Genomic DNA, 12638 nt, shown 5'->3' with positions numbered 1-12638 from the left:
CCTGACGTTTCGCCCACATCTATGGCAGGCATCCTCAGAGGTTGTGATGATTATTATCACAACCTCTGAGAATGCCTGCCATAGATGTGGGCGAAACGTCAGGAGAGAATGCTTCTGGAACATGGCCACACAGCCCGAAAGACACACAACAACCCAACAAATACAAGGCTTCTCTTCCACACACACACCTTTTATCTTCTTCAGAGACATTTATATAGACATTTATACAGTTCTAACCTACTAACCAGAGCTCTGCCACCCTCGTCCCTTTCTTTATTCTCCTTTTTTCTTTGGGTGGAAAACACCATTTCCTTTGCAAAGCATAATAAAAGCTTAAGTTGGGGAAAGAGGACCCAGGGAGGCAGGTGAGGGGTTGGGGGGGGGGAGCCATTGGCCCTCGTCCTGCCTCTCTCTCCTCCGAAGGACCCCTTGATGGAGGACTGGATGCCCCCCAATCCCAGGTGAGTGACAACCTTGTGGTGTGTTGTGAGGACCCCCAACCCATTGTGCACCAGGCGCCCTTTTCTCCAAGGCGCACCTGGCTCCATCTCCTTGGAAGGAGGAGAGCTTCCAGAGTTGTTGTTGCTTCCAATGTTCCCAATGAGCGTGTTCGAAGACCAACCTGAGAGTGCCCCACTTCGTCCCTCCCTCCACGTGTTGTGGGCTTCAGCCTCTCTTCAGCCCCTTGGAGAAGGTCTGGGAATAGGACTCACCAGAAGAAGAAGCAGAGTCCAAATGGGGCAACTCTCTCTCCCAGCCGGGCAAGGAAGGACTAAGGGGAGGGAGTTTGCTTTTTAGGGGGTCAGGAAAGGCGGGTCTGGGAACCAAACCCCTCCCCTTAACCCCTAAGGTAAAGGTTTCCTTAAGTCCAGTCATGTCTGACTCTGGGGGTTGTTGCTCATCTCCATTTCTAAGCCAAAGAGCCGGTGTTGTCCATAGACCCCTCCAAGGTCATGTGGCCGGCATGACTGCATGGAGCGCCGCTGCATGGAGGCAAAAAGAGCATCTCTCAAAATCCCCAGGACTCAAGGCGATGGCATAGATATAGCCATGGAAGAAAAAATTCCGTGTTCATAGGGTGCTTAGTTAGATCTATTCTCTCCCAGTCCAACCACTGCTCCCCAACCCCAATGAACATTAAAGGGAACCAGTCAGTCCAGAGCAGAGCAGGGCCTTCATCCACAACAGAAAGAGAATTTATCAGCCCTGAGTAAGTCCCATGGCTCCCTTTTCCCAAGGAGGAGGAACACAAACTTGGGAGGGAGACACAACAAAAGGACCCATCACAAGCAGGCTCTTCCTTGAGAAAATCACCTCCTGCCATAGCTTCTCTCCAAAGCACTTTCTGTTAAGGAAAGGGAATCTGAATTCAGAGTTTTGTTAGAAGGGTGTCCCTGATTTTCACATTCGAGTCTTGCACATGACTGCTACAAAGGAGGGGCAAATACAGTGGAATACGTAGATATACCCAGCTTGGCCCCATTAGAAGTCACTGGAACTCAGAGGTACAGATTTTCATCCACCTTGTTAGAATAATCATTACTATAATTACTCGGACCTTGTTGCATGACCATCTGTGCAGACAGGTTTCGTGGTGTACTTGTGATGTGGAAAACAGAATGGGTTGGCTGGTTTTACATACGGTTCCTCATTGGGTGTATGCTGACATGCGTACAGTTTATTAAATGGCAAAAACCTAGTACAGTAGAGGCTCACTTATCCAACGTTCTGGATTATCCAACGCATTTTTGTCGTCAATGTTTTAAATATATCGTGATATTTTTGTGCTAAATTCATAAATACAGTAATTACCACATAGCATTATTGCATATTGAACTACTTTTTCTGCCAAATTTGTTGTCTAACATGATGTTTTGGTGCTTCATTTGTAAAATCATAACCTAATTTGATGTTTAATAGACTTTTCCTTAATGCCTCCTTATTATCCAACATATTCGCTTATCCAACATTCTGCCGGCCTGTTTATGTTGGATAAGTGAGACTCTACTGTACTGGCTGTTGGGACATGGAGGTGCTGGAGAGGAATGTAAATATTGAGAGCCAACGTCATGCAGGTGGCTTAATAAGAAAAACCATGTATAACCAAGGAAGAGAACCCTGTTGTTCGATGCCACAAGTACACAACCAAATCTGTCTGGACAGATGGCCAGACAGCCAGGCACTGGTATGGTTTCTCTCCTGTGTGGAGTCTTTTGTGGCTCACCAGGGTTGAACTGGAAGCAAAACATTCTCCACACTCCTGGCATTGGTATGGCTTCTCTCCTGTGTGCAGTCTTTTGTGGCTCACCAGGGCTGAACTGGAAGCAAAACATTTCCCACACTCCTGGCATCGGTATGGCTTCTCTCCTGTGTGCAGTCTTTTGTGGCTCACCAGGGCTGAACTGGAAGCAAAACATTTCCCACACTCCTGGCATCGGTATGGCTTCTCTCCTGTGTGCAGTCTTTTGTGGCTCACCAGGGCTGAACTGGAAGCAAAACATTTCCCACACTCCTGGCATCGGTATGGCTTCTCTCCTGTGTGCAGTCTTTTGTGGCTCACCAGGGCTGAACTGGAAGCAAAACATTTCCCACACTCCTGGCATCGGTATGGCTTCTCTCCTGTGTGCAGTCTTTTGTGGCTCACCAGGGCTGAACTGGAAGCAAAACATTTCCCACACTCCTGGCATCGGTATGGCTTCTCTCCTGTGTGCAGTCTTTTGTGGCTCACCAGGGCTGAACTGGAAGCAAAACATTTCCCACACTCCTGGCATTGGTATGGCTTCCCTCCTGTGTGCAGTCTTTTGTGGCTCACCAGGGCTGAACTGGAAGCAAAACATTTCCCACACTCCTGGCATTGGTATGGCTTCCCTCCTGTGTGCAGTCTTTTGTGGCTCACTAGGGCTGAACTGGAAGCAAAACATCTCCTGGCATTGGTATGGCTTCTCTTTTGTTTGCAGTCTTTTGTGGCTCACCAGGGCTGAACTGGAAGCAAGACATTCCCCACACTCCTGGCATTGGAATGGCTTCTCTCCTGTGTGCAGTCTTTTGTTCTATGTTATTTATTTTGTTATTTGTTATTTATTATAATAAATAAAACATGTATAAGTAGATAAAAGGTCTGTAGTAGAAAGATCTGTAGTACAAGTTGTAATGGAAATGTTAAAACCGATAAGAGATATGTTTAAAGATGTGTTTGGTTTTTATTATTGTTTTACTGTCGGATTGTATACAATATGACATACTCCTTTGTCTAAGGCATTGTACATTCGATTTAAATACAAAATAAATACGCCCCTAAATAATATTCATTGCCTTGCAACATTCTTGTTCTCTGCCATAAATGATGCTGATGCTAATAAATGTGATTTGAATTCAAATATCTCTCTATAAATTGGATTTAAATACAAAAAATACCCCTAAACAAATTCCATGTTTAGTTAGTCTTGTGTCCCATCTTTAAGAGAACTCATTATGGACCTATGTGCAGGTATTTAAAAACCAGACACTTATGGCCATAAAGTACTGAATTGTTTCCCTCCATCTTGATGGCCTTCAATGGGGAACGTGGGTTGTGTGGGGGCCATGATGACTGTATTTTTTAAAATTCAGTTTCACTATGCAATTTGTCCACATGTGCTTCGCTTACATTGTTTAGTCGTTGTTTTATGTCAAGAATGGACTGAGTGAAGTTAGTGTTTCCTTACATGTTGTTGGTGTATGGCCTCTTCATCCTCTCTGGCCGCATGGCTGAAATCTCATGTGAATTGTGTGTGTTTTAAGGCCGGTTTGTATCTTAGGTTTGCCTTTTGCGGTGGTTTTTGAGTCTCTTTCCCTTCCTTTTGCAGCTTGGGATGGCAACTTCCTCCCGCATATGCGTATTTTCTTTCTTTCCCTCCCTAAATAAAACCCATCTTCTGCTTCTTATAAATTAGAACATAAGTCCTTTTTTAGCCTTCATTATTTATTGATATTTAGGACTTTTGGGGGCACAGTGAGCAGTGTAATGTCTTGTGAAGGGTTGCTACAGCTTTAGAAGGGAAATGCAAGCAGCTATTATTATTACTTGGCACACATCCTCTTGGGCTTTTCCCCGCCCTTTTTTAAAAAGCCTTTTTATGTTGCAAAGTTACTCCAAATGGCCCGACATAGCCCTAGGCAGAAGGTGATTATCCCGCCTTTCTCCGAATAGAGCTGGCATGGGAAAACTTCGGCCCTCCGGGTGTTTTGGACTTCAGCTCCCACAATTCGCAACAGGAATTGTGGGAGTTGAAGTCTAAAACGCTTGGAGGGCCGAAGTTTGCCCATTCATGTAATAGAGGGACTCACGGGCCAATTTTTATTGGATATTGTTGTGTGTCTTGTATGTATTCTATTTTGTTTTATTATAATTGTTTGAGCTTGGCCCCATGTTAGCCGTCCCGAGTCCCTTCGGGGAGATGGTGGTGAGATAGAAAAATAAAGTATTATTATAAAGTATTAAGAGCGAGTCAGCTTTTGCCAAACAACTCTTTTCAATCATTTTCCATACTCCTTTTGGCTTCAGGCATGCAGTGGTTTTCCAAACTGCCCAAAGGTACACAGGATGCAAAACCAGGTTGCTGAAAATGTTTGCCTGAAGTCAGGAGAGGTTTGCTAACTTTTGAAAATCTGCTCCCCCATCCTCCCCTGCCTTTCTCTCTCAAACACACTCACACACACACCCAATAGAAGATAGTTTATAATCAGGGAACTTATAGTTTTGCCAAGGACGCCAAGCTGGGTAATAAGAGTTAAATCTTGGACAATCACAAGGAACACTTCCCATGTTAAAACTGTGTACTTTTGACCAAGGGTTATATTCTATATTTTACATTTCATACATTTATTGCAGAAAGTAACTGAGATATTTTATTGGAGTTTGCTGCAATTTACTGAAAACCCTGGCAAAATGGGTGTTGGACTTTTTACCCTGAGGCAAGAATTAACGACTCTCCTAATCCTTTCCTAAGCCGATCAATGACTCACAAACAAAAGGACTCCCTTTTGTCTGGAGTTGAGACATATCTAGGCTAAGTGTTAGCAAAAGAATTTTTTTTAAAGCAATATGCTTTACAATCTTGCCCTTATTTTTCAAAAATTGATATGTATTCTTCTGCCTATCTTTCTGCCTCTCTGTATCACCTTGACCCACATTTTTCTGTTCCTTTGGACTAGACTCTCCTGCCCATTTGGCTCCTTTCCCCTTGCCATTCATTTCCCCCTCTTGCATGAACCCCTTGTTTCCTTGTGCCATCTCCCAGTTCTGGGGAACCCCAAATGCCTCTCGCCTGTCAAGCTGTGGGGGGACCCCCAAGACCCTTTACTTTGCCCCCCAGGAGAAGATCAAAGCCCCTGTTGCCCTTTGGATGAAACTTGCGTCTGTCTCCCTCCATGATGGAGATGCTGAATCCCCTTTCTGTTCCATTATGAGCTCTATATGTGTCTTCTATCAATTTTATTATATTTTTATTATTATACTTTAATGATTCCTTATAAAGTGAAGCGAGTGACCCTGTTGTGACCTGGGTGCCACCAGCCACCCCAGGTCCACCTTCTTGCTTAATGATCACCATCTGAAATAACTCAATGGACTCATTCTTTAGCCTGGGAGGGCAAAGCCAGACCACTTAAGAATTGAGCATCCTTTGGATATTTTAATCCTCTTTCCTGAATGGCATATCTCCTCTGAGGAGAAGCAAGGTATGCTGCAGCTGTTCCAAGACAATACCCTCTTCCTTTCCCCGGATCCTGAATCACTTCATCCCATCCTCAGCCATCGCCTCATTAAGGAGATTAAGGACAAGCCTATTAAACATCAAATTAGGTTATGATTTTACAAATTAAGCACCAAAACATCCTGTTATAAAACAAATTTGACAGAAAAAGTAGTTCAATACGCAGTAATGCTACGTAGTAATTACTGTATTTACGAATTTAGCACAAAAATTATTTATTTATTTATTTATTTATTATGTATTTGTTTACAGTATTTATATTCCGTCCTTCTCACCCTGAAGGGGACTCAGGGTGAATCACATTACACATATAAGGCAAACATTCAATGCCTTAACATAGAACAAAGGCAGAGACAAACGCAGGCTCCGAGCTGGCCTCGAACTCATGACCTCTTGGTCAGAATAATTTGTTGCAGCTGGCTGCAGCTGGCTGCTCACCAGCCTGCGCCACAGCCCAGTATATTGAACGTTGGATAAGCGAATGTTGGATAAGTGAGACTCCACTGTGTGTGTGTATATATATACAGTCGAGTCTCATTTATCCAACATTCGCTTATCCCACGTTCTGGATTATCCAATGCACTCTGCCTTTTAGTAGTCAATGTTTTTGTAGTCAATGTTTTAAATACATTGTAATGTTTTGGTGCTAAATTCATAAATACAGTAATTACTACATAGCATTACTGTGTATTGAACTACTTTTTCTGTCAAATTTGTTGTATAACATGATGTTTTGGTGCTTAATTTGTAAAATCATAACCTAATTTGATGTTTACTAGGCTTTTCCTTAATCCCTCCTTATTATCCAACATATTCGCTTATCCAACGTTCTGCCAGCCCATTTATGTTGGATAAGTGAGACTCCACTGTACATAGACATACACACAATGTGGAGAATATGTGGCAAGGTAGATACATAGGTAGGGAGCCACAGCAGAGGAACCTTCCCAGGAGTAAGGCATAATAATAATAATAATAATAATAATAATAATAATAATAATAATAATAATAATAATAATAATAATAACCACCTGCCAACAGCAAAGAACTGGTGGGATCACAAACCAGCAAAGGTCGTGGAAAATGAGCACGCAAAGATACTGTGGGACTTCCGAATCCAGACTGACAAAGTTCTGGAACACAACACACCAGACATCACAGTTGTGGAAAAGAACAAGGTTTGGATAATTGATGTTGCCATCCCAGGTGACAGTCGCATTGACGAAAAACAACAGGAAAAACTCAGCCGCTATCAGGACCTCAAGATTGAACTTCAGAGACTCTGGCAGAAACCAGTGCAGGTGGTCCCGGTGGTGATGGGCACACTGGGTGCCGTGCCAAAAGATCTCAGCCGGCATTTGGAAACAATAGACAATGACAAAATCACGATCTGCCAACTGCAAAAGGCCACCCTGCTGGAATCTGGGCGCATCATCCGAAAATACATCACACTTGGGAAGTGTTCGACTTGTGATTTTGTGAAACGAAATCCAGCATATCTATCTTGTTTGCTGTGTCATACAACGTCGTTGTGTCAATAATAATAATAATAATAATAATCAATACGAATAAAAGATACAAAATCCAGCATATCTATCTTGTTTGCTGTGTCATAATAAAATAATAATCCCAGGTGACAGCAAGATTGAGGAGAAACAACTGGAAAAGCTGACATGATATGAGGATTTAAAGATCGAATTACAAAGACTCTGGCAGTCAAGGTGGTCCCAGTGGTGATGGGCACACTGGGTGCAGTGCCTTGGCCTGCACTTGAACACAATCAGCGCTGACAAAATCCCCACCTGCCAGCTGCAGAAGGCCACCTTACCGAATCTGCACGTATTATTCGCCGATACATCACACTGCCCTAGACACTTGGGAAGTGTCCGACGTGTGATCCAATACAACAGGCAGCAGAGTGTCTGCTGTGGACTCATCTTGTTGTGTTTCAAATAACAACAACAACAACAACAACAACAACAACAACAACAACAAGAACTGTAAAAGGCCACCCTACTGGGATCTGTGCACATCATCTGAAAATACATCACACAGTCCTAGACACTTGGGAAGTGTTCGACTTGGGATTTTGTGATATGGAATCCAGCATATCTATCTTGTTTGCTGTGTCATACAATAGAATAATAATAATAAATCCCAAGAAAGTATTGCCCCAGGCAGGAAGCAGCCAAGCTTTGAAGCTGAAAGGCTATTCAATGCTAATCAAGGTGGGCAACTGAAACATTCACACCTGCCGCCAACAGACAAGAGTTCTTTCTTTCTCCCTCCCTGGACTTTCTATTTAGCTGGTTGTGAGCCTTTTATTTGATCAGTTTTAAACTTATTATGCAATGCTTTTGACACGGAATTTAAAAAATGACTCCACATCCCCCCTTTATTGTCTTTCACCCCCGTGCTCTCCTTCTCCAGATCCATTGCTTGTTCTAAAACTCAAACCAAAAACCAAAAACTAAAGCCAAAAGCCAGCTGCGCCCGTACCTTGGGAAGCCGGACGTGGCCACGGTGGTCATTGCTCTTGTTACATCCCGATTAGACTACTGCAACACACTCTACGTGGGGCTGCCTTTGAAGACTGTTCGGAAGCTTCAATTAGTTCAATGAATGTTTTAATGTAACTTAATTTTAAATTGAAATGAAATGTTATTGTAATTTTTATATGTGTGTTTCATATTTGTAAGCCACCCTGAGTCCCCTTATTGGGTGAGAAGGGCGGGGTAGAAATACTGTAATAAATAAAAAAATAACTGTGACCACTCCATTTCATTTATTTTCATCCCTAAATCCTTCTCCCAAATCTCCTTGAGATTGTTGTTTTTTGTTTTTCCTTTACTTATTTCGTTTAATATCTTATGTATTTTACTGGTTATTCCTTTCAAATTTTTATGTTCTTCTTTATCTCTTCTATTTTGTATCAATTGTTCAAATTGATTAAGCTTACTTCCATTTTTATGGGGTTTTTTTTCAATTTTTGATCCATTTTCTAGTTGTATACAATGGAACCATGACAATTTTATTTCCCTAAATTCTTCCGTAATCCTTTCCTTCTTCATTCCATCTTTTATCCATTCCCCTATTTTATCCATATTATTTCCCCTTAAATTTTTATCAATTATATTTCTTAGAATTTTTGGAATTTTTCTTTCCATTATAATTGGGGTTATTAATGAAGCATCCACTATTAACTTTCTCTTGTATTTGTTCCATATATCTAATACATTACTCAACACTGGGTTATCAATTTCCCTAATTTCTTTTCTCCTAAACTCTTTTAAAAAGATATTCTTCCTCTGCTTTTTAAAATCTATTTTAGCCATTCTGTATCCTCCTTATTTATTGTTCCTTCTATAACCAATCTCAGTCTATTTGCTTCATAGTATTTTTTAATGCTGAGAAGTGCTAATCATCCTTCTTTTTGAGATCTGTATCAAAAGTGTTTATTTAATCTATTTCTTTTACTGCCATTACAGTATATATTTATCATTTGCTGACATTTATTCAGCTCTTCTTTTGTAATCTGAAATGGTAGCATTCTAAATATGAAGTTTATCCTTGGATGTATTTTCATTTTTACTAATAGAGTCTCACTTATCCAAGACTCGCTTATCCAAGGTTCTGGATTATCCAAGGCATTTTTGTAGTCAAAGTTTTCAATATATCATGATATTTTGGTGCTAAATTCATAAATACAGTAATTAAAACATAACATTACTGTGTATTGAACTACTTTTTATGTCAAATTTGTTGTATAACATGATGTTTTGGTGCTTAATTTGTAAAACCATAACCTAATTTGATGTTTAATAGGCTTTTCCTTAATCTCTCCTTATTATCCAACATATTCGCTTATCCAAGGTTCTGCTGGCCCGTTTAGCTTGGATAAGTGAGACTCTACTGCAGTTGAATGGAATATCTTTATTTTTCTCTAGTTTTGTATCCATAATACCTAAGAGAACATATTTTGGTTTTCTTTGAAATTGTATCTGTAGGATCTTTTGAATTTTTTTTCTTTCGTGGATTTCTTTTCAGTAACCTTTCACCCTCTTGCAGCTCCACCACATGTGGAAAAAAATAGCAATTTCCTTGACACATTTCCAGCATTTTGCATTCATATCCTTGCTGGTTTTCGCTAGTTTACCTGGGGTAATGTACCATTGGTACATCATTTTATACAAATTTCCTTTGATATCATATGCATATGTACAGTGTTCCCTCACTACTTCGCGGTTCACTTTTTGTGGATTCGCTGTTTCGCAGTTTTTCAATAAACGCTAAAAGAATATTATAAATAATAAAAAATTACAATTTACAGCTTAAAGAAGGGAGGAAGGAGAAGCCAAAGGGAGAGAAAAGGAGCCCAAGCGGCAACGGGAGGAGGAGGAGGCGATTTATCAAAACACGATTGGTTGATAAAGACTTAAAATAGTGTATAACTACTAAAATAATGTATAAATATTAAAATAAATATAGTGTCCCTACTTCGCGGATTTTCACTTATTGCGGGTGGTCCTGGAACCTAACTCCCGCGAAAAGTGAGGGAACACTGTATATCCCAATTTGGTATTCCAGACCTTTTCCCATTCCTCAAGTCCAATTGTGTGGCCAACGTTGGCTGCCCATTTCACTATACATTCCTTAATCTTTTCTGTTTCTGTTAACCATTCCAGCAGTATCTTATATATTGTGACGCCCTAGGCTGCGAGAGCACTGGAAACCAACACACCGAGACCAATAAACAATCTAATATCTTTATTATAGCATTAAAGGAGTGGAATAAAAATAAGCAGAATAAACAGTCCAGCAATAGACCTTTCAGGAAAGGTCAAAAATAGTCCAGTAATATAAAGTCAAGTGTTTGATATTAAAGTTTAAAGATTAAATCCAAACCGAAACACACTCAAACTTCCACTTATTCCAAGTGGGGAATAATCTTTAGCAGGAGTTCCAGAGAATAGTCCAAGGCAAAGAGTACAAGGCAAACGAGGAATCAATACAACAAGGAATCAAGGCAAGGCAAGGTCCAAAGCAGTGGATCCAGACTCGGTCCAAACTTAGCTGGAAGGCGAGGCGCAACGTCCGGTCTACTCTCGAGTTGCGCGCCACAAGAAAACTCAGAACGAAGTTGATCCTTCAACTGACACGTTGACTCCGCGAGGACTAGCCAGTGCGGGGAACTTTTAAAGAACTTCAAATCTTTCACAAAACAGGTGTCCAATGCTCCTTTTCCCAAGGGAAAGAACTGAAATAACATCTTCGGCCAGATGCGATCCTCCCTGAGAACTCTCAGGGGAAACGAGCTAATTAGCGCTCTCTCTGGCTGCTAATCGGGAGCTTCTTCGTGTTGCGCTTTCTCCGAGCGGCTAGCTTCCCAAAACTCCCTTCTCGCAAAGGGGGCAGAATTGCTGGGAATAGGCGCCTGTTCAAGGTCCTTTTTAATGAGCTCCGGGCTAGAATTGTCAACAAAAGGCATCTGGAAAGGAACAGCATCTTGCTGAATCGGTAGAAATCCCATTTCCTCATCACTTTGGTCCATAATGGCGCCAGTGTCACGACCCAGGGGACCATGGAACATCACATATATGCCGAGAGATCCTGTCCTGTTTTCCAAATGGACTTTTCCCCCCCTTCCCAGGACTCGATTTGCTAATCCCATCACCTTGGACAATGATCTGTAGGAAACACACCTTGATGGGTCCATAATTGACACAAAGGACAATTAAAACACATGGGACCTGATGGCCCTCTTTGTTGTGTCCCTTTGCTGGGACGTGCAGACAAATACAGGACTTGGCTTTCACTCTAGGCAGACACAACTCAGAACAGAGCAAGATCTCAACTGATGCAATCAGTAATGTACAAACACACTTGTGCCTGGACACTCCCCAGGTTCCAGCCACACATCAAGGTCAACACAGCTTCTCCGTAATTAACTCTTTACAGACTATAGCATACTCTGGATGATGCAATCAGTATGCAATACATGCCAGACACAAATTTCATTTAAACACTACCAATACACAAATCCCACATTAATAGGACAATGGTAACCCATTGAGAACACTCTGCATTTCTTTGTCTCCTGGACCATCCTGCCCCCCGTCAGCCATTGGAGAGCAGAAATCTGCATCAGAAGAGGGGAACACTCTTTGATTGGCTGGCAGGTGCTGCAGCCCCGCCTTGCCCAGTGAATCCTTCCCAGCTGGCGATGACATCAGCAAGGCTCCTCCAATCAGCGTGGAGCTGCCTTGAATAAACTACCTCACTGGCTTCTTCTTCAACTTGGTGAGATTTCTTGATTGAGGAATATTGGATTAGCTTCTTCATCTTGCCAGGCACACAACTCTATAGGTATCCGCTTAACAGGTCTCAGTATCCACGCTCATGGTTTCGCTATCTGCCGTCCAGATCTCAATATCCACGGCCAGTTCAAATTGCTCTATTTCAACTCTATAAGCAACATCCTGTGAAAAATCATCAGAGTGTCGTACTGGAGGACCTGGAGTTTCCTAGAGAGAAGATTTTTATGAAATCTGCAGGAGTCAAACTCACAAATACGTAGGGTCAATGAAGTTCCTCTTCTCCAGTTCTTTGTTGGTCCCACAATACTGATGTTGCTTAAAAACATCCAGATGCATAAATTTATTTATTTATTTATTTACAGCATTTATATTCCGCCCTTCTCACCCCGAAGGGGACTCAGGGCGGATCACATTACACATATAGGCAAACATTCAATGCCTTTTAACATAGAACAAAGACAAACAAACATAGGCTCCGAGCGGGCCTCGAACTCATGACCTCCCGGTCAGAGTGATTCACTGCAGTGATTGATTGCAGTTGCTCTCCAGCCTGCGCCACAGCCCGAGC

General features: G+C 41.7%; 1 protein-coding gene across 1 annotated transcript; it reads right to left on the bottom strand.

Moving 5' to 3' along the window:
- Window positions 1-1633: 1633 nt before the first annotated feature.
- Window positions 1634-8284, bottom strand: LOC134295832 (zinc finger protein 253-like). Its single transcript, XM_062969282.1, has 3 exons — window positions 8253-8284; window positions 5552-5622; window positions 1634-2967 (listed from the first exon to the last, which is right to left on the bottom strand). The coding sequence occupies exons 1-3, from the start codon at window positions 8282-8284 to the stop codon at window positions 2081-2083; spliced, it is 990 nt and encodes a 329-aa protein (XP_062825352.1). The 3' UTR covers window positions 1634-2080.
- Window positions 8285-12638: the final 4354 nt, after the last annotated feature.

Source organism: Anolis carolinensis, chromosome 2 (genome assembly GCF_035594765.1).
Source record: "Anolis carolinensis isolate JA03-04 chromosome 2, rAnoCar3.1.pri, whole genome shotgun sequence".
Classification (NCBI taxonomy): domain Eukaryota; kingdom Metazoa; phylum Chordata; class Lepidosauria; order Squamata; family Dactyloidae; genus Anolis; species Anolis carolinensis.
This window is presented reverse-complemented; position numbering and strand designations above follow the sequence as displayed.